This window comes from Topomyia yanbarensis, chromosome 3, assembly GCF_030247195.1.
Source record: "Topomyia yanbarensis strain Yona2022 chromosome 3, ASM3024719v1, whole genome shotgun sequence".
NCBI classification, from domain to species: domain Eukaryota; kingdom Metazoa; phylum Arthropoda; class Insecta; order Diptera; family Culicidae; genus Topomyia; species Topomyia yanbarensis.
Window position 1 is genome coordinate 111574781 of NC_080672.1, and position 21014 is coordinate 111595794.

Consider the following 21014-nt stretch of genomic DNA (forward strand, 5'->3'; position numbering starts at 1 on the left):
TTTCATGATGGTAAGTGATTCCTCCCGTAGAAACAGTCTTTTCAATTATGTATGCCTTCTTTTTCAATTTTTCGATTGTTCTCAGGGATGACTGATAACTATTCTTACATGAATCTCCTACTCTGTTAGCATCTTCGTATAAAATTGACTTGTCCTGAACTTCAACCTTTATATTTGAACAAACTCAATGAAACTTTTAACGCACCATTGCAATATTTCGCGGATTTCATTGCAATGCTTGGTTAAAAACGCTGATTATCCGTTTTCAAAATTAACTCAATGTGACAAACAGTGAACAAAAAACTTTGAGTTTTTGGATCAAGATAATTTTTTTTTGGGATATATTCGAGGACTTCTATGTATATAAGGTTATTGTTGTACTCAAATCATATTTTGTTTTCAAAAGTAATACATATCGCATAATCTAGGATCAATTTAGTAACGATATCTCGCATAATTGATAGGAAATGGCCATAAAATCCAACTACCACAATATGCTTTGCGGAGAAAATTTGAATAAATCATTTCACACTAACCACTAATTTTGACAGTTACTAATGTGGTTTACGTTAAATTAGAAACGGTGTGTCTCAACATTGCGTCTTGAACGGAATTATAATAGCTGATTTAAGCGATCATAACCTAAATTATACGACGTTTGGTCCTTTCTAAAACACCCGTGTAACAAAACATAAATGTAAGCAAACCCTTGTAACCAAGCAATACCTTCCGATTAATGGTAGTCCATGGTAGTCCCTTCGAACCTATCGGGAAAGATTACACACCAAAAGCACAAATAGTTTTCTGACTCTGTCAAACATCCTAATTTTCAGAAGTTGTCAACGTGATGAATCCCGTCTAATATTTTCATGCGACTAAACCCAATTTTTTTTTGGTAATACAATAAGTGCGAGAAAACATATTTCCAAACCACTAGGCCTCGTGTGAAACTATCTTAGATATAACTTTGTTAAAATCTTAAACAACTTTTCCGGATGATTTCAGATCAATTTTTAGTGTTCAACAAACTTGTAGACAATTAAATTTTCTATCAAATTCTCACTTTTAGTGTTGTTCGAATGTATAAAGCACCATCTAGGGACAGAAATATGAATTATCTCCAGTAGTAAAACCTATATTGTTACGAAAAAACTTCAAAAAAAAAGTTGCTCTGGACCCCCCGACGGATTATTTTGATCTTAGTTTCAAATGAAAGAGGAAAGCCCATTCTTTCATATTCCGAAGTTTCAGAGATGCTGAATTTTTTTTTTAAAATTGTTCTAATAAATACACCGTGCTTGGTTTAGTGGCAATCTTTGAGATAAAATAATTTTCAGCAAGCACGCAAAGGAATCTGGGAACGTTGATCGTTTGTTGTTTTTGGATTTTCTGTAGGGCCTAGTAGTGCAATCGAAGAAGCCTTTTGTCTCTTCTCTTAGATTTCAACGCATTATGTTTGGCAATCGCTTCCGCGGGTAGGTTTTTGAATAACTTCGCTTTTATTTTGAATGCGCATCGTGTCGTGAACGATGATTGTTTTGTTTTTAATAAAAATCAATATGAAGTTCGTAGCAAGTTTTTGTAGAAATCAATTTTTGGGATCCCGGAATATAAGTTTTTTCGATTTCTGGCAAAAAAGGATTCAAGAGTGAGTTGAATTGTTTTCTGAAGGCTGCCGGTTATGTTGTTACTGATATAAAATAAAATTTGAAGTGAAAGTTTCGTTCTGCATCTAACGACCTATTTACACCTACGGACGAAACAATATTACTGAGGCGTCGACATTTCTTTTTGCGCCACTAATCTCCACATTATGATTACGATGATGTAATTTAGAACCGGGACACTAGTGATTGTGTGTATTATAGTCGAGCAGATTCAGCTGATTAATAAGAAATAAGAAATTTAATATCAAATACCAATGATAGAATCTTCAGACTGGATCCTTAACTCATGTCGTTTGTGTGTCCTGTTTATAAAAGCGGTGATCGTCGAAATGTTAGAAACATAACTAGCCTATCTACTGTATCCAAGATGTTTGAAGTTGTGGGTAGCACTTTCGTACTCTTGCGCTCGAAAAGTTACATTGCCTCCGATCAACATGGGTTTGCATCACGCAAATGGTTGAAAAGGCAAAAATTGATGCAGTTTAAATAGACTCAAAAACTGCATTTCACCGAATTGACCACCGAATATTATTAAAAGAAATGAAACGGCTGGGCGCATCACGGAATTTCATTAAAAGATAATCATGTCATGCTCAGGGCTGATGTGAGCCTTTTTTTGTTCTATACCTTTCCTCTATTTACCCACTCATAACCAACAATCAACCAGTAACAAATAGATAATTGAGAAAGGATGTGCTACGTGTGGTGGTTGGCTTTTCAAGTACAGCGAAGACCCGTTTTTATCAACCCCCTTTGTTTATGTTAGGTTGACAAAATGGGGACAATGGCAAAACATATTGGTTTATTTTTTTGTAATATACCCAAGCTCTAAGAATATTCTTCTTTAATCCCTAGATAAAGCCTCATAAAAATTGTTGGTCGATAAAATCGGGTCAAAAAACTGATAAAAACAGGGGCTGATAAAAACGGGTGTTTAATGTATTAGTAGTGTTTGAAGTACTAATATATGCCTTTCATGTGATGATCATAACTTCAGAGCTATCTTGTACCTGTCTAATCTATTATGTCTCTCATATATTGTCTTTTATTTCTTATTTTCAATCCCTTCCCTTTTCGCCTTCCGGTCAGCAAAAACGTTGATAGTGAACGTCTTAACACTCACACATTCTCAAACGCGGTCTCAAGCGGGAACCTACAAAAAATGCCCTCGTGCACGCGATTACGAATCGGTCACGTCCGGAAGTCTATCCTTGATCCTAGAAGCCTAGGTCCATGCCTTCAGCTGGACCAATTAAGGAAATACGCTCATACCTATCAGACAACACGTCTCATGGCGAAATGACCGGGAACCCTGTCGATGTAAGGGATCCCACTCAGCCAGAATTTTAACCGCACACCACAAATTTAGTATCAGACTCACGGTTCGCGCGACCATTCAAGAACATGCGCAAATATGTTATAAAATCACGTCAGCGTACAAACGTTAGAGCCTCTCGCGATTTTCCAAGCAACCTACGTCCACGAACTTGCAAACATGATTAAACCCCGGTGATGAGGTGAACGTCTCAGCACTCATAACCTTACCAACGCGATCTCAAGCGTCAACCTACAAACTCCCGCGGTCGCGCCATCATGAGTCGGGATCGTCCGGAAGTCTATCCTCGGTACCAACAGTCTAGGTCCATGTTAATTAATAAAAAAAATAAAACAGAATACTTAAGAAAAAATAACTACCATATTCATTAGACAAAACGTTTCATGGCGACATGACCGGGAATTCTAGTGATATGGGGTAATTCACTCCCTGTCAGAATGTGATCCGTACACCGAAAACTAAATGAACGACGCTCCGCGAATATGTGAATGGCCGCAGGGTTTCAAAATCGAATTTTTACAAGCGAAGTCACATACACGCGAGCATACGCGACAAACACGTCAACATACGAACGCTTAAGCCGTTCGCGATCATCCACGCACACCCGCGATCGCGCATACTTGATAACGCAAACACGCGAGATTATGAATCGGCCACGTCCGGAAATCTTTACTCTTCATTCTAGCAACTAGGTCCATGCATCCAGTTGGACCAATCAAAAAATAAAGCTCATATTCACTAGACCACACATTCTACGGCGACATGACTGGGAACTCTAGTGATATGGATGAACCCACTTTCTTCTAGAATCTGAACCGTACACGAAAAATTAAGTATCAGATTCACGGTACGCGCGCAATCATACTAGAACACACGCGAATATGCGAAAGGTACACGGTTATGAAATAGAATTTACACACTAGAAGCTACATACACGTTAGCACACGCGACATACAAACGCACACGCGATTCAACACGTTAACGTACAAATGCTCGAGCCCGTAGAGATGATACACGCTATCGCGAGTCCCTACGCCCACACATACCTGAACCGTACAATGAATATCACATTCAGAATCACGGCCCGCTACAATTGGCCTAAAGCAGTGTTTTAGTGGGCGCCATTCGCCTGCCACGTCTGCGAATTGTAGTATATGATTCTGACGGGGAGCCCTTCCAAAAATCTAGCTCTACAGCTCCAGTAGGACAACTCTCGAAAAAAAATATCTATTGGTACGTGACCATCGACAGTAATCAAAATAGAGTCTCATATGTCATAAATAGACTTTAATTCGCGTGAAGGCATGAGATAGAAGACTTGTGAGAACTAAGTTATCTCATCTTTCGGCAACCCCTATGAAACGTTTTCAATGCAGCTGCAACGAACATGTTGCGAATATTAGGAACGCCATCTTAATTCACTGCTAACATTGTGGTTTTGTTTCGTCTTTTTTTGCAGATCATCCCACCACCTGAATGGAAACCCCGCAAGGCCGGCTACGATCTAGACGGTCTCAACCTGACCATCCCGGCTCCGATTTGCCAAGTAGTTGCGGGCAAACAGGGCCTCTACCAGCAGATCAATATTCAAAAGAATCCACTCACGGTTAAACAGTTTGCAGAACTGGCCAATACGGAAAGGTATTTTCTTAGTGGAAAATAAACTAGACTCATTTGTAACTCATTATATCATCTTAACATCCATAGATATGCTACTCCGAAACATTTCGACTATGAGGACTTGGAGCGCAAATACTGGAAAAACATCACCTATGTGGCTCCCATTTATGGCGCCGATGTCTGTGGCAGTGTTACCGACACTGACTGCAATGTAAGTTGTAGACAGCGTGTGTCTATGTTCTTCTAACCAACTAGCATTTTTTCTTTCTCCTCCCAGATCTGGAATATCAATCATCTGGGAACGATCCTTGACTACGTAAACCAGGACTACGGGATCTCAATCGATGGTGTAAACACGGCATACCTGTACTTTGGTATGTGGAAAACCACTTTTGCATGGCACACCGAAGACATGGATCTTTACTCGATCAACTATCTCCACTTCGGTGCTCCCAAAACGTGGTACGCCGTACCGCCAGAACACGGCCGTCGGTTGGAAAAGTTGGCCAACAGTTGCTTCCCGGCAAGCTTTCAAACATGTCCGGCTTATCTGCGCCACAAGATGACTTTGATTAGCCCTCAAATTCTTAAACAGCATAACATCCCCTTCGACAAGATAACGCAAGAGGAAAACGAAATTATGATCACTTTCCCGTTCGGATACCATGCTGGTTTTAATCACGGATTTAACTGTGCGGAGTCGACGAATTTCGCACTCGAACGTTGGATCGAGTACGGCAAGAGGGCTACTCAATGCTATTGCAGTTCGGATATGGTCAAAATTTCGATGGATACTTTTGTCCAGCGGTTTCAACCTGATAAGTACGAAGCATGGATGAATGGAACAGACTTTGGACCACATCCGGAAGATCCAACGCACATTGTTGGACCACCGCCTCGATTCGCAGATAACGATAAGGACGAAGGCATAGAATCATTCACCGAAGAAGGCGAGCGCACGCCAATGAAAAAGGCCTGTAATATGACAGCTAATAACCTTCGAAAAATGTCCTTTAAGGAGAAAAACCCGGACCTAGATTTGAATGACATACAGAACAATCCGCATATTCCAGATGATGTTAAAATGGTCCTTAGCGGTGCACTTACGGCCATAGTGGGGGATGATGCGGATGATGATTTTGAAGAAGAACCAAATAAATCACCCCACAAATCGGACTCGACTTCTGACAGCTTTAAGTCCTCCTCTTATGATCCATTCGATTCCGATGAGGATGACGATGAAGGAGAGTTTAGTTCAAAAAGCAAGAAGCGAAAGAAGAAGAAGAAGCGTGCAGGCAGTGACTTTGACGATGACTGGGCTTTACCGCAAGGTAGATCGAGAAAGTCGGCATCACCGAGAAAAAGGCTGTCCCGAGAGCAGCTTGCCGCAAAAGCTGAAAGAGAAAACAAGCGCATGGAACGAAGAACAAAAGTAGAAGAAAGACGAAAACAGCGTGAAGAAGAAAAGATAGCTCGCGAGCAAGAACGTGAACGGAAACGAGAGGAGCAAAAGGAAAAGAAAGAACGCGAGCGGATGGAGAAGAAGGAGCAACGACTGTCTGACTCGAAGCAGAAAGCAATGGACCGAATAAAGGATCGCATGATTAAGGAAAAGCGATCGCCCAAGAAGTTGACCAACGGAACCTCACCTGCGATGAAAAAGATCAAGAACCAGTTAATGAAGGAACTTCCACCACCGCTGAAAATTCTGGAGCATCACAAAAAGTTTGAAGGTAAGATTCCGCATCTAAAGAAGTCCGGTGCCGAAGATGTCAATGGCAATGGTGAAGTATGTGGGGAAGGCAGCGGTTGCACCAAGCGTGATTCCCCCTCAGTGACACCAATTGGTAAGCTGACGTTGCCGTTACCGTTACCAGCATCCACTACGATGACTGTGATAGGCAAGCCGGGCGATGGTGCAAAGCGGGAACTAGTAAAGGTCGATCAAATTCGACAACCAGTCACACTACCGTTGGCCGATAGCAGTTTGGCCAAGAAAATCAGCAGTATTCCGCATCTGGTGGTGAAGCAAATCAAAGCAAGTGAGGTAAAAAGTCATCCGTCATACAGCTCACGTGCGATATCGCTGCCAGTCCAGTCATTTTCTTTAGAGCAAAACAAACCTGCTGAAAAAAAGCTTCCTTATCGGCCATCGGGATACGTCCCACCTCCGGTCAAAATTCCTAAACCTTCCACACCGGTGAAACAAAGAATGGACTACATGAGCGCGTTTAATGCTTTTATTCAAACCAGTGCCATGCAACAGCCACAGGTACTGACAGCTTGCAAAAAGCCTGTGAGTCTAAATTCTCGACCAGCTAAACCATCCTTAGACCAAGTAGATGATTTGCGGTTGAAACCAGGTTTGAAACCGTCAAACGTAAAACCTCCGGCAGCAGTCCTTGAGAATAAGATTGCGAATAACAGTCGAACGATTGAGACTTCTGCTGGCAGCATTCAAATTGTTGTCCGGCAACCACCTCTTCTAGCAGAACTAACTGTAGCTGATCCAGTCAGCATGCAGCAGCAAGCTTTAATCACGGCCCCACCCAACAACTTGCTGAACGTTCAGCGCCAACCCCCAGAATATTTGCTTCAGCAGCAAGAAGAACCACCAAAAGTAGAACTCGACTATCCCTCGACGTTACAGTTCCCAGAGGAAGAACAGTTCCGATACTTTGATGCAGCTGGCAATGAAATACCGGGCCCCTACCAGCAAACGGTCATTTACGAAAAAGCTATCGTCGAAAGTACACTACCGCTACCCACAGAGAGCGACATTGCGACAATACTGCTAACCAACGGTAACCATCACCACCAGGTGCAACCAGCTGTCATTAACACCGGCACCGGCTTCGGATGGCCAAATAGTAATAATCAGAACGGTTTTCTGAGTGGACGAATAGTAGAATTTAACCATTAGTACTCTTTAGCGACCAAGTTGTTTCCCTTACCTGCCCTTTGTTTCATTTTATCAGTGTATCCTCATCTATGCATTGCAAGCCCGTGAAATCCCACCACTCATCATGAGTTAGCTAATGCCAAGATATTTGGAGCGTATGTACTGCTTGCAGCGCCGTTTTATTTCTCTAAATTTTAAGTAGAAACTAGGTCTTCACATTATTTTCGATTTATTTTTCTTGAGTTCATGTGTTTGCCTATATATATATATATTTACTTTTCTTTCGATGAAAGAATTTATACAATCGTGATTAAAATGACTGAGGATGATGTGTAAATTATGATGCGAGAAGATATTTTTTTCTAAGCCGTGTAAATCAACGTATATTTGGAGCCTTTGGGAACGTGTCCCAGGGATTTTGTGAAATAGTATTGCTTTTGTCTTGTTTTACTATAAAACGTATTATGTCAATCGGACCCAGCCCTTGTTTTCAATTATTATTAGATGAGAAATTTCCTTTTTTTGTCCCAGTTATGTTTTGTTTTATATGTTGATTTTGCATGTTTTATTATTTTTTGTTTTCACTAGCACCAATATATTCTTTTCATTAGTAATTCCTCTCCCTTATTGATAATTGTCACAACGCTAGATTTGGATTTTTTCTCTATAAAAATCTTGTAACTTAGTTATCGCACCCCACCCCATTCCTCTTCAATGCTAAAGGTGTTTTCGGAAATGTTCTGTTCAAACCGAAATGAAAGTGAGAAGAATAGTAGATAGAATTAAACGATAGGAAGTCAGGGAAACGCATTTCCGAAGGCACCTAAAATGACGTTCATACCCTCCCTTTCCTCTAAATGTGACATCTTTTAACAAACATTTCACATTTTAATTTTTATGTTGTCTTTTTGACTTAACCCTTGAAGACGCAAATTATGAGAAAATTATCTCAATTTTAAAACGTCATTACGATCGTATCGAGACATCTTGTTTTGAGACAACATTGCGCATTTAAGGGTTAAACTTTACCAACCGGTCCATATTGTTAGATTGATGGTGTCCGCATTATTTGGTATTTATTGCGTTGTCAGCCAAAGTGCTCCAATATCGTAAGATGCAACCGATGATGTGGTTAAATGTTATTTGAAATTGTTCAACTATATGGCGCTAGTGAGCGCATACATTTTCAGTACATGGTAGTATGACCCATCTCTAAAAATATTTAGGAAGACGGCAAAGTTCTTGAGAAAGTTTAGGGCAGCCCGATGACGGGCCGTTCCAATACACCCGCCAGCAGGCACTAGTCAGCATGTAATATTTTCCTCATCCGTCATACAGCTCACAGCAGTAGAGTTATATTCCGTTTTTTAAGAACATGCTGATTTAAATGTGTGGTGCCATTGACAAAGCACTTCCTGAGTTTCAGAGCCAGTTGCGCGAGGATTATTTCATAATTCACTCGCTAGCCTGCAGTAGGAAGCATTAACGCTTCCGGTAATTGGTTTTATAACCAAAGTCTGTTAATTTAGAAAGGTGTTGTTTTGGTAAATTTCTAGAGGAGATCGAGTGTACAGTCTCTACGCATCGCTCGATCGAGATAGAAGTGTTTTGTTTTCGGTCTGTTGGAAAAAGAACAGTACAGTGCAGTAATCCGCGTTCAAGGTTATTTTGCCATTCTCTGCCTCTTCGAGGTTTGGACTTTTATTTTCTTTTGTGCGTGTGTTAACCGTTAGGCCACATTCCTCAACCTTTTGTTCGTAAAGCGAGGATTGAACAATAACCAGCTATTTAAGCTGGACTGGTGCGTCGTGGGAAACGAGTATACAGATAAGTGAAATCTACCTTTTTGATACATTTACGGCTTTTTCCCGTCTGCGCGGGTGCTGACCCCGTGCATTGACGGTGTCGATGGCTTCCTCCCCGGATGGCCAAATGGAGATCGAGTCGACTCCTAAGGCTCTCCCCCGACCCAAACAATATCCAGAGCTCTCGACCGGTCCCTTTGTGGTCTTCTTTCGGCCCAAAACAAAATCGCTGAATCTATTACAGATTTCAAAAGACCTGACGGAACGGTTCTCGGCTGTGATCGAAATAAAAAAGGTCCGCTCAGACAGGCTGAGGGTCGTGCTGACTAACTCAAAGCAGGCAAACGATATTGCTTGCTGCGAGCACTTTACGAAGGACTATCACGTGTATATTCCAGCTGTGAAAGTACAGTCTGAAGGCGTTGTCACCGATGACAGTTTGACATGCGAGGATCTGCTGCAGTACGGGGTTGGCCGTTTCAGAGACCGCTTACTTCAGCCAGTGAAAATACTCGAGTGCAAGCGTTTGCACTCAGTAGTAGTTGCGGGGGATGGTTCAAAAACGTACCCCCAATCAAACTCTTATCGGTTGACCTTCGCTGGTACCGCTTTGCCAAATTACGTCCTCTTGCACAAGGTTCGTCTGCCTGTGCGTCTGTTTGTGCCGCGGGTCATGAATTGCACAAAGTGTAAACAATTGGGTCACACAGCCACCCATTGTAGCAATAAGGCCCGCTGTGGAAAATGCGGGGAGAATCATCTAGATGATTCGTGCAGTAAGAATGCTGAGAAGTGTCCTTACTGTGCAGAAAATCTGCATGATATCTCGGCATGTCCCGCGTACAAACTACGCGGGGATAAACTAAAACGTTCCCTTGCTGGACGATCCGAACGTTCTTTTGCAGAAATGCTAAAGAAAGCTACACCACCAACCTCAACAAACATCTATGCTCACTTGCCTCCTAACGAGGGCGAGGCTGATGACCCACAAGAGGGAACATCTACTAGGGCGCCTAGAAGTTATAGGAAGAGGAGGAACATTTCCTCTCCTAAAGTTCGTTGTAAAGGCCAGAAGGTATCCCTTGACGGGACTCAGAAAGTCACATCTATTGGAAGTGTTGCAACCAAACCGAAGCAATTAGCTCCTGGTCTCGGAGGATTAAACTCAGAGAAGGAGTTCCCAGCACTTCCCGGAACATCAAAAATCCCAAGTGTTCCTCTGTTTCAGTTCGAGAATAATCGCGGCACTGGAATTATCAAACTCTCGGACATTGTGGACTGGATAATAAAAACTTTCAATATAACTGATCCTATTAAAAGTCTTATGTTAGCTTTTCTCCCTACAGTAAGAACATTTTTGAAGCAGTTGACTGCTAAATGGCCCCTCCTCTCAGCGATTGTATCCTTCGATGGCTAACTCATCGAACGAGGTCACGGATTTGATCACTGTTCTACAGTGGAATTGCAGAAGTATCATCCCGAAAATCGATTCCTTCAAAATTTTAATAAATAATTTGAGTTGCGATGCATTTGCATTATGTGAAACTTGGTTAACTTCCGACATAGATCTCAACTTCCACGACTTTAATATTATTCGCCTGGATCGAGACACCCCCTATGGAGGAGTGCTTTTGGGGATCAAAAAGCGCTATTCCTTCTACAGAATTAACCTTCCCTCGATAACAGGTATTGAAGTTGTCGCTTGTCAAGTAACAACCAAAGGCAAAGATCTTTGCATAGCTTCCATATATATTCCCCCCAACACCGCGATTGGGCATCGCCGGCTACATGACATCATAGAATCCCTGCCTGCACCGCGACTAGTTTTAGGCGACTTTAACTCTCACGGTACGGAATGGGGTTGCCTTTATGATGATAACCGTTCCTCTTTAATTCACAATATTTGCGACAACTTCAACATGACAATTCTAAACACGGGTGAAATGACACGGATTCCTCCCCCACCAGCGCGCCCAAGCGCATTAGATTTATCCCTTTGCTCGACCTCGCTAAAGTTAGAATGCGCGTGGAAGGTAATCCCTGATCCCCACGGTAGCGACCATCTGCCGATCGTAGTCTCAATCAATAACGGCTCAAGGCCATTGGAAACAATCAATATTTCGTATGACCTCACACGAAATATCGATTGGAAGAGCTATGCTGCCGCGATATCCGACAACATCGAATCTACTCAAGAACTTCCTCCGGAGGAAGAGTACAGCTTTTTGGCTGGCTTGATTCTCGACAGCGCGAATCAAGCTCAGACTAAGCCAGTACCCGGCGCGAACATACAAAAACGCTCTCCTAATCCGTGGTGGGACAAAGAGTGCTCAGACGTGTACGCAGAGAAGGCCGCCGCGTTTAAGACCTTCCGGAACGACGGGTTACCCGCTAGTTTTCGACAGTACGCGACGTTAGACAAGCGAATGAAGAGTTTGATGAAAGCCAAAAAACGCGGTTATTGGCGCCGGTTCGTCGACGGATTAACGAGAGAAACATCGATGAGCACTCTTTGGGGAACAGCCCGACGTATGCGAAATCGAAACAATACTAATGAGAGCGTGGAATATTCAAACCGTTGGATATTCGATTTCGCCAAGAAGGTTTGTCCGGATTCCGCCCCGGCACAGAAGATCTACCGCGCCGCGTCCCGTCACGATAACGCGAACGAAACACCTTTTTCGATGGTGGAGTTCTCACTTGCTCTCTTGTCGTGTAACAATAAAGCTCCAGGGCCAGACAGAATCAAATTCAACTTGTTGAAGAATCTGCCAGACTCTGCCAAGAGACGCTTGTTGAACTTATTTAATAAGTTTCTTGAGGCTAACATTGTCCCACACGATTGGAGGCAAGTGAAGGTCATCGCCATCCAAAAACCAGGAAAACCAGCCTCCGACCACAATTCGTATCGACCGATCGCAATGCTATCTTGTATCCGGAAGTTGTTCGAGAAAATGATCCTATCCCGCCTCGACAATTGGGTCGAAGCAAATGGCTTACTGTCAGATACACAATTTGGCTTTCGCAAAGGCAAAGGGACGAACGATTGTCTTGCGTTGCTCTCAACCGAAATTCAAATGGCCTATGCTAGTAAAGAGCAGATGGCATCAGTGTTCCTAGATATAAAGGGGGCTTTTGATTCAGTTTCTATCAACATTCTTTCAGAGAAGCTGCACCAGCATGGTCTTTCAGCGACTTTAAACAACTTTTTACTAAACTTGTTGTCGGAAAAGCACATGCATTTTTCGCATGGTGACTTATCGACATCACGATTTAGCTACATGGGCCTTCCCCAGGGCTCATGTCTAAGCCCCCTGTTATACAATTTCTACGTCAACGACATTGATGAATGTCTTGACAATTCCTGCACGTTAAGACAACTTGCAGACGATGGCGTGGTGTCTGTTACGGGACCCAAAGCTGTCGATCTACAAGGACCATTACAGAATACCTTGGACAATTTGTCTGCATGGGCTATTAAGCTGGGTATCGAATTCTCCACGGAGAAAACTGAGCTAGTTGTATTTTCTAGGAAGCGTGAACCAGCACAACTACAGCTTCTATTAATGGGTCAAACTATAGCTCAGGTCTTCACAGTAAAATATCTAGGGGTCTGGTTCGACTCGAAAGGTACTTGGGGATGCCATATTCGGTATCTGAAACAGAAATGCCAGCAAAGGATCAACTTTCTTCGTACAATAACCGGAACGTGGTGGGGTGCCCACCCAGGAGACCTAATTAGGTTGTATCAAACAACGATACTGTCGGTACTGGAATACGGATGCTTCTGCTTTCGATCCGCCGCGAACATACATTTCATCAAACTCGAAAGAATTCAGTATCGTTGTTTGCGTATCGCCTTAGGGTGCATGCAGTCGACCCATACGATGAGTCTCGAAGTACTGTCGGGCGTTCTCCCGCTGAAAAATCGATTTTGGGAACTCTCATATCGATTGCTCATTCGATGCGATATCTTGAACCCGTTGGTGATTGAAAATTTCGAAAGGCTTGTTGAGCTCAATTCTCAGACCCGTTTTATGTCCCTGTACTTTGACTACATGGCGCAAAATATTAATCCTTCTTCTTACAATCCCAACCGTGTGCATTTCATAAATACTTCTGAATCTACTGTTTTCTTCGACACATCCATGAAAGATGAGATTATTGGAATTCCGGACCATATACGCCCACAAGTGGTTCCAAATATTTTTTATAATAAATTCCGAGAAGTCGACTGTTCTAAGATGTTTTATACTGACGGATCAAACCTCGAAGGGTCCACTGGCTTCGGTATTTTCAATCAAAAGTTCACCGCCTCCTACAAACTCAGTGACCCTGCTTCAGTTTACGCCGCAGAACTAGCTGCTATTCAGTATACCCTTGGAGTCATTGACACATTACCCGCAGACCATTACTTCATCGTCTCGGATAGTCTGAGTTCTATTGACGCTATTCGCTCGATGAAACATGGAAAGCATTCCTCGTATTTTTTGGGGAAAATACGGGAGCTGCTGAGTGCTTTATCTGACAAATCTTTCCAGATTACCTTGGTGTGGGTCCCTTCTCATTGCTCCATTCCGGGCAATGAGAAGGCGGACTCTTTAGCTAAGGTGGGTGCCATTGAAGGTGACGTTTTTGAAAGACCAATTTGCTTCCACGAATTTTTCAGTATTACTCATCAGAGAACCCTCGAAAGTTGGCAAACCTCGTGGAGCAATGGGGAGCTAGGAAGGTGGCTACATTCGATAGTCCCTAAGGTATCGACGAAACCTTGGTTCAAGGGGATGGATGTGGGTCGTGACTTCATTCGTGTGATGTCCCGACTCATGGCGAACCATTACACGCTGGATGCACATCTCCGACGTATTGGGCTCGTGGAGAGTGGTATCTGCGCTTGTGGCGACGGTTATCATGATATAGAGCACATAGTCTGGGCGTGCACCGAGTACAGTTCCGCCAGGTCTCGGCTTATGGACACCCTCCGGGCCCGAGGAAGACCACCCAACGTCCCGGTTCGAGATGTGTTGGCAAGCCGCGATGTCCTCTATATGTCCCTTATATACACCTTCATAAAAACCATCAATATCCAACTTTAACTGCCCCTTTTTCCTTATCATTCTCAGAAGCGCTCTTTTCCACCTGTACCATACACCCACGATGGTTTGATGCGACTCCAAGGCGACACAAAACATCCCTGTCGAATGAGCCAACAAACACGAGACCTAAAGCACGAACATCACACGCACAACTCGAAATGTAGCCGATCAACATCTGAGCCGCACTACGAAATCGTCTGGAGAAACCCCTGCCATCTCGAGAACGACCACCCGGCGTCCCAGTACATGATTCTTCCTGATGAAGACCACCCTGATTCTGTAATCCATCCGTTGATCTCCCGAAGTCTGAAACTGAAATAATGTTCTCCCCCTGCCATGTTTGTCCACCCTAATTCCCCTGACTCTTATACACAGAAGTAACACCCCTTCCCCCCCCCCCAAATATCTTCATGAAGCATTTAGCTCTTCTTGCCTTTTCTAGTTTTAACTATTATATTATATGATCTCGTTGAAAATGCCCAACTCTACTACCACATAAAATAACTCTAATTAATGTCTCCGAATCTTTACAAAATTTAATCACGCCCTCTAATTATTTCTACTTTTAAGATAGTCGTAAAAATTTTCCCCCTTAGTTAAACATTATTTGCTCCAATAATCTCATTGCTAAAAATGTCAAACCATATTGCCATAAAAACTAAATGACCCCTCTAATCTTACGAAAATTATACTACCCCCTTGTGTATATGTATAGCTATAAATTAGCCTTAGTTTAATTTAAAAAATCAATATGTAAGCCCCTAGATTTAAGTAATTTAAAATGTAAAACAAAACAAAATTGGCACCTTTAAGCTAACGCAAACCTGCCTTATCAAATAAACGAATTGAAAAAAAAAAAAAAAGGAGATCGAGTGTTTCCCGATTATGGAAAGATTAGTTTGGACTGCATAAGCGAAGCAGGAACCCAGCCATCGTGATTTTTTTTTTAAATTTTGCTTCTCAATATTATGATAATTTTTATTGGCTGTTTAGAGATGTTACAACTTAGCTGATGACTGGCAAAATAATTTTGCATTCATTAGTTAGACGGCGACTGTAAGGGCATTTTTTGAACTTCTATGTCTCAAGAGGATTATAACACCTATATCTAAACCTTGGTAGAAGATTTCGTTCCGGAACATGAACTGGTTCTACTGACTTCGCAGCCGATTTTTAGTTAACAGGACAATTCCAGACTTGAGATACCATTCTACTACTCCATGTGATTATACGAGGTTTTCTATTTATACTCTGGTCTACCACACACTGAAATAAAGTGTGGATTTGTGGAAAAGCTTGCTGCCTGAGAAGATAACACACAAAGAAGGTGATACTGAAGCCACATGCGAGCCTATAAGATCCACAAGTCTGTTCGAGAAACTGTTATTCTAGAATAAGCTGCACTGTTATCGATTGACGGTCTTTTCTGATGAATACTGGTAAAATCTACCCCACACTATTTACCGATGAGCTTGTTCTATTTCATTTTTGGCAATTGTCTTTTAACTTTAATATTTATTTTTTTATTTATTAAAATAATTCATCTGGCAAAAAATAGCCTTAATGAATAGCAGGAGTCAAGTCATAAAAATTGCAGACCGCGAAACTTTCTGTACGAACTTGTGCGATGGTTCACCAAACTCGAACAGATCCTCGACCGTGGAGAAAGTTCGAATACATGCGGTTATCGGTTCGTTGAATCCAAACGTCGTACGGTGAAATCTAGGTTGTAGTAAGCCAGATGAGCGTAGAGAACATTGCGAGGCACGAAAGTCAAGAAGGGACAGCATCTTCGAGCAGTTAATTTCAGCGTTGAGAAGCTTTGCTACGAATACTACTTGCTGAAGCTGTCTGCGTTGTTCCAGTGTGTCGAGGATATCGCCATTGGAGGTCTCGTAGTGCGAGGCGGACAAATCTCTTCTGCACCTGTTCAATCCGTAAGTTCCATGTAAGCTGATGAGGGCTCCAAATCAAAGAAGCATTTTCCAGAAGTGGGCGAACCAGCGAACAATATAACGCCTTCATACAATGTGGGTCCTTGAAATCCCGGCCGATTTCAGAAATGAAGCCGACTTGTCGGGTTGCTTTAGAGATTAAAGCTAAGCGATGCTGATTGAATGTTAGCTTCGTATCCAACAAAACGCCGAGATCGCTGACGCAATCAACTCTAGTGAGCCTTTGCCCATCGATTTGGTAGTCGAAACGTATCGGACTGAACATGCGGTGAAAAGTTATAATTTGGCATTTTGCAATGCTAATAATTAGCCAGTTTCTACGATAGCAGTTAACGAACGAATCCAGAAGCTCTTGAAGACGGATGCAGTCGTCGATAGATCGAACTACGAGGTACAATTTCAAATCATCGGCGTAAACCAGTTTGCACCCTACAGCAAAGCAGCATCGTTGAAAAATAATACAAACAGTAGGGGTCCCATGTTGCTGCATTGAGGGACTCCAGATTTGTCCGTAAATTGAGAGGAAACAAGACCCAAGCTGCACACGTAGAACTCTGTCACTCAAGTAAGAATATAGCCATTTAACAAAATTCCGTGATGCATTTTGGTTAATGATATTCGGTGGTTAATTCGGTGGAATGCAGCTTTTAAGTCCATGTAAACTGCATCAATTTGTGCCTTATCTTCCATCTGCGTGATGCAAGTTGATGTGAAATAGAAGATTTGTGGTTACGGATCGTCCGGGCATAAACCCATGTTGATCGGTAGAAATGTAACTTGTCGTGCGCGAGAGTACGAATCTGCTTACCACAATTTCACTAATGAAGCTATACACCGACTGTAAACGACAGCTGGAATGCCGTCCCGCTGAGTACGCTTTTTCAACCTATTCACAGCGGTAACAACCGTATCGGGAGTAATTAAAAATGTACTCAAGTCCACAGCGTTTTCAGGAACATCTATCGAAGCAGCTTCAGCTTCAGTGGCGGAGGCAGTATTCTCAGAAAAAACAGAAGCACAAAACTTTGCAAACAACTCACACGAATCCAAGACGTTGATTCAATATCATCGAGACACATGTTCGAAGGAATCGATGAAAATTTAAATGTGATAAAAACATTCTAACCTGCACTGCATTCCTTTACCTGGGATTGCAAACCAGAATAGAGTGGGCGATGGAAGTCGATCTTATTCACTCCATATCAGCCTTTATGAACTTTGGTGATTTAATCGACCTGCAAACTCTATTGCTGCGTGCATCGAAGGACAGTGAAGGTAAAAGCGTAAATTTACCAAGCCCAATGCTGCTACATCTACTGCTGAAAGGAGCTATTGGCTCTGATCCTAAATCAACAGGTACACAGTACATCGTGCGCACTACATGCTTTAAAAATTGCTCAGCATCAAACAGTTTTCCAACGGTCAACAGGTTGAAGTGATCCATCATCCTCACCTCAATAAAACCCAGGGAATCATTTATGACCTGGTTACAATCAATACTCCCACTGAAGAAATTCTCTCCGTGCTCAGAATCCAACGGTATACCGACTAACACACCACTGCTAATACTCACTTCTCAGCAATCTCGGCCCTCCACCAGGCTTTCACGGCATTAAGAAAGCAGCTAGGACCCCCTGAGCAAGGCCCGTTACCAGTACATCCCAAACGACGGCGACAAAACTGGCAACATAATTCTTGATTTAACAAATTACGGATGTGAAACACAACACTTCAACAGCAATAACAAAATAAGAAGGCAAAACAAATCGAAAAAGGAAACAGAGCCAACAGAAGCCACTCAAATTTGCACCAACAAAAGAAAATCTGACAAAATTATACTCCCAACCGCACAACGTTAAGGGGTTAATCGACTAAAGCTATTGACATTTCGAACTAAGTAGCTCGATAGTTACAATTAAACAACAGCTACTAATGCAAAAACGAAAAACGCCAGCAAAGTCTACCCACACCAACTTCGTCCGGGGAAGTACCGGACCGGCCTTTCCGGATAAGTACCGAAACTCTATCGAATTCGACCGAAGAAACTGCCCCATCTCTCCCTCCCACAGCATCAAGCGACACACTCGAGACGGAAGAACCGGTTGCCTCCATTTCCCTCGAGGAACCACGAGCAATCGCGCAGGTGGACCGCCTGCCAACCACGACTTATATTTTAGGAACTAATCCAACCGATAGTTTATGAATAATTTCTAACGAGATCTGCTAGGGAAAAAGCTTTCTCTCCGGTACCGGCACCGTGCGGGGATGTTCCGGGCCCATGAGCCTCCGGCGCATGCCAGTCAAGACCAGATGAGTGCCCTGGCTTACTTTTCAGCTTAACAAAACAACACAGTGGACACTTCGATGATGATGATGCTGGTCCCGACTCATACCTGCTGTATGATTTATATAATAAACAATTGATATTTTTACACAGGGCTGAACCAGTGAACAAAACAAATACGGACTGAATAAATGTTCAGACATATATTTTCATTCAAAAGACCGCAACAATCATCCAGAGGGCTCTGGGACAGAAAAATGCCCGCCGTGCCTCATCCACCAAACATCAACCAATGAGCAATCTAAACAACGAGAGAAGAAAAGTAAACGACTCAGACGAGCCGTCCACAAGATCTGTTACTACAGGCTTCTTCACCCGCTCTGAATTATACAATCTTTCATCAACTAAAAGAACCTCGATATCAAATAATGCAGCCTTCATAGCACCTAGCGAAAGGACGACGAACTTCAATGTCGGCATCAATACGCAGGCAACAACACTTCCATTCTTAAACCCAAAAACTGGCTCATGGCTCACCGATGGCTACAGAACTTGCCAAAAGAGTCCCGAGGTCTCAAGCACCGCGGTCCTCTCGTCAAACCCTTTAGGGTCCCCGGGAGGACGGTCCGTTAGTTCGACGCCACCTCACAGCAGCCCAACGGACCAAAGACACAGCACAGTCAGTAATAATAATAACAAATATGTACTACAACCTACTTTCATCCAATGAAATTGAACAAAGCAACCCTCTAAGAACCCTGAGAAGGTAGTCAGTTAGTCCGACGCAACCCCACAGAAGCCCAACGGAGAAAACGCACAAAAGAGTCAGCCCAGTGGAAACTTCTTCAGTCTTCTAGCCATATCCAGTTGTGACAGAAATTAACATACCGTTAAATCCAACAAATTTCGCTAGCCGTCGGAGATACTCTAGCCTTAGCAAACCACCATCTTCACCAGACGAAATGTTGTACTCTAATAATCCAATGGAATATCAACGGACTTCGAGCCAATCTAGTTGAACTACAGATTATTACTGCTCGAAATTCCCCTATTTGTCTCGCGTTCCAAGAAACCCGCACCAACAGCGATATAGATTTATCACCATGGTTCGGAAATCGTTATCGGTGCCAAACAGGTAGAAGATCTAATCTCTACCAAACAATTAGCCTCGGCATCAGAGTAGTTATACCTTCGAAACCAACCCTTTGACAACCGAGCTAATTTCAACGGCGAGTCGGATGACCTATCCTTTCAACTGTGCTGTAGCTAATGTATACCTACCACACACGATTAGAAATTCCAGCAACATATTTCAAAGCCTCGTCAGACTCAGACAGCTACCCACCCACTTCATCATTACGCGCGACTTTAACGCGCACCACACTTCCTGTGGCGCAGAAAAATGCTGCCATCGGGGTAACGGGATTCTCGATGTGGTCGAGGCATTTCTTTCGTTTGAGCTTGTTCTGCTGTTTCGAGAATCAAACTAGCAATGAAGTCAAGAAAAAAAATGGCGGAATTCGGTGGTGCTATGTCATTGGCAAGTGAAATAATAATTAACAAATAGGGGAACATGGAGAGACTTGACCAGGTTTTCAGTTAAACCTATGTAATTAAGCTCTAAAAAACGTTTCAATCTTTCAAAACTCCTTGAAATGAAATGTGAAAAAGTATTGTGCGTATTCATAATTTTTTTGCAAAATTGTTAATTTACTTTTTCAAAAGTTGTATAAGTTTTTCTGTGATAGTTTTTTTCTGGTCAAGTCTCCCTACCGCTGGGAGACCTGCCCAAGGCGTGGGACGACTTGACCAAGAGAGTTTTAAAATGTCAGAACAAACAATAATGGTATAAAACATGCAGTAATCATGTTTTTCCACATTGTCGATGTCCTTAGTACCAGTAAAACATCAAAGGATTGTATTTCATGAGTTTAATTTTTATAAGTATTTCCTTTTTTGGGATTAACTGTACTGATTCCATTGTCTGTTCGCACGTCACGAAGTCAGCCATATAAATTCTATCTGTGTCGACTAGTACTATTATGATATAGACTGGTGTTTAGGTTGAAATTCTTTTTCTGACGTAACATTCACAGTAGGTACCACAGAGTAGCAAATATCAGAAATTTTGTATCTTTCTGCATTCTATTGCCATTTTGTCAAATCTCCCCACAAAATCTTGATCAAGTCTCTCCAACATTAGTTCTTACATTCAATGTCGTGCTAGTTTTATAGATAACCATTCTAATATTCCGATTAATGCAGAATCATTTCACTACTACATATCGATTAACATGGTATATGAGTTCTATAAAAAAAATTACTCTAGTAGATATGCCCATACAAAGT

At 42.4% G+C, this 21014-nt stretch overlaps 1 protein-coding gene across 2 annotated transcripts in view; it reads left to right on the forward strand.

The window, feature by feature from the left end:
* The window catches only part of LOC131693098 (lysine-specific demethylase 4C-like), a 59127-nt gene that overhangs the window by 15742 nt on the left and 22371 nt on the right, over positions 1-21014 (forward strand). For both annotated transcript variants that reach the window (XM_058980642.1, XM_058980640.1), the window contains exons 3-5: positions 4463-4644; positions 4711-4834; positions 4901-6356. In XM_058980642.1, coding sequence (XP_058836625.1) covers positions 4463-4644; positions 4711-4834; positions 4901-6356 — 1762 coding nt within the window. The remainder of the gene's footprint in view (positions 1-4462; positions 4645-4710; positions 4835-4900; positions 6357-21014) is intronic.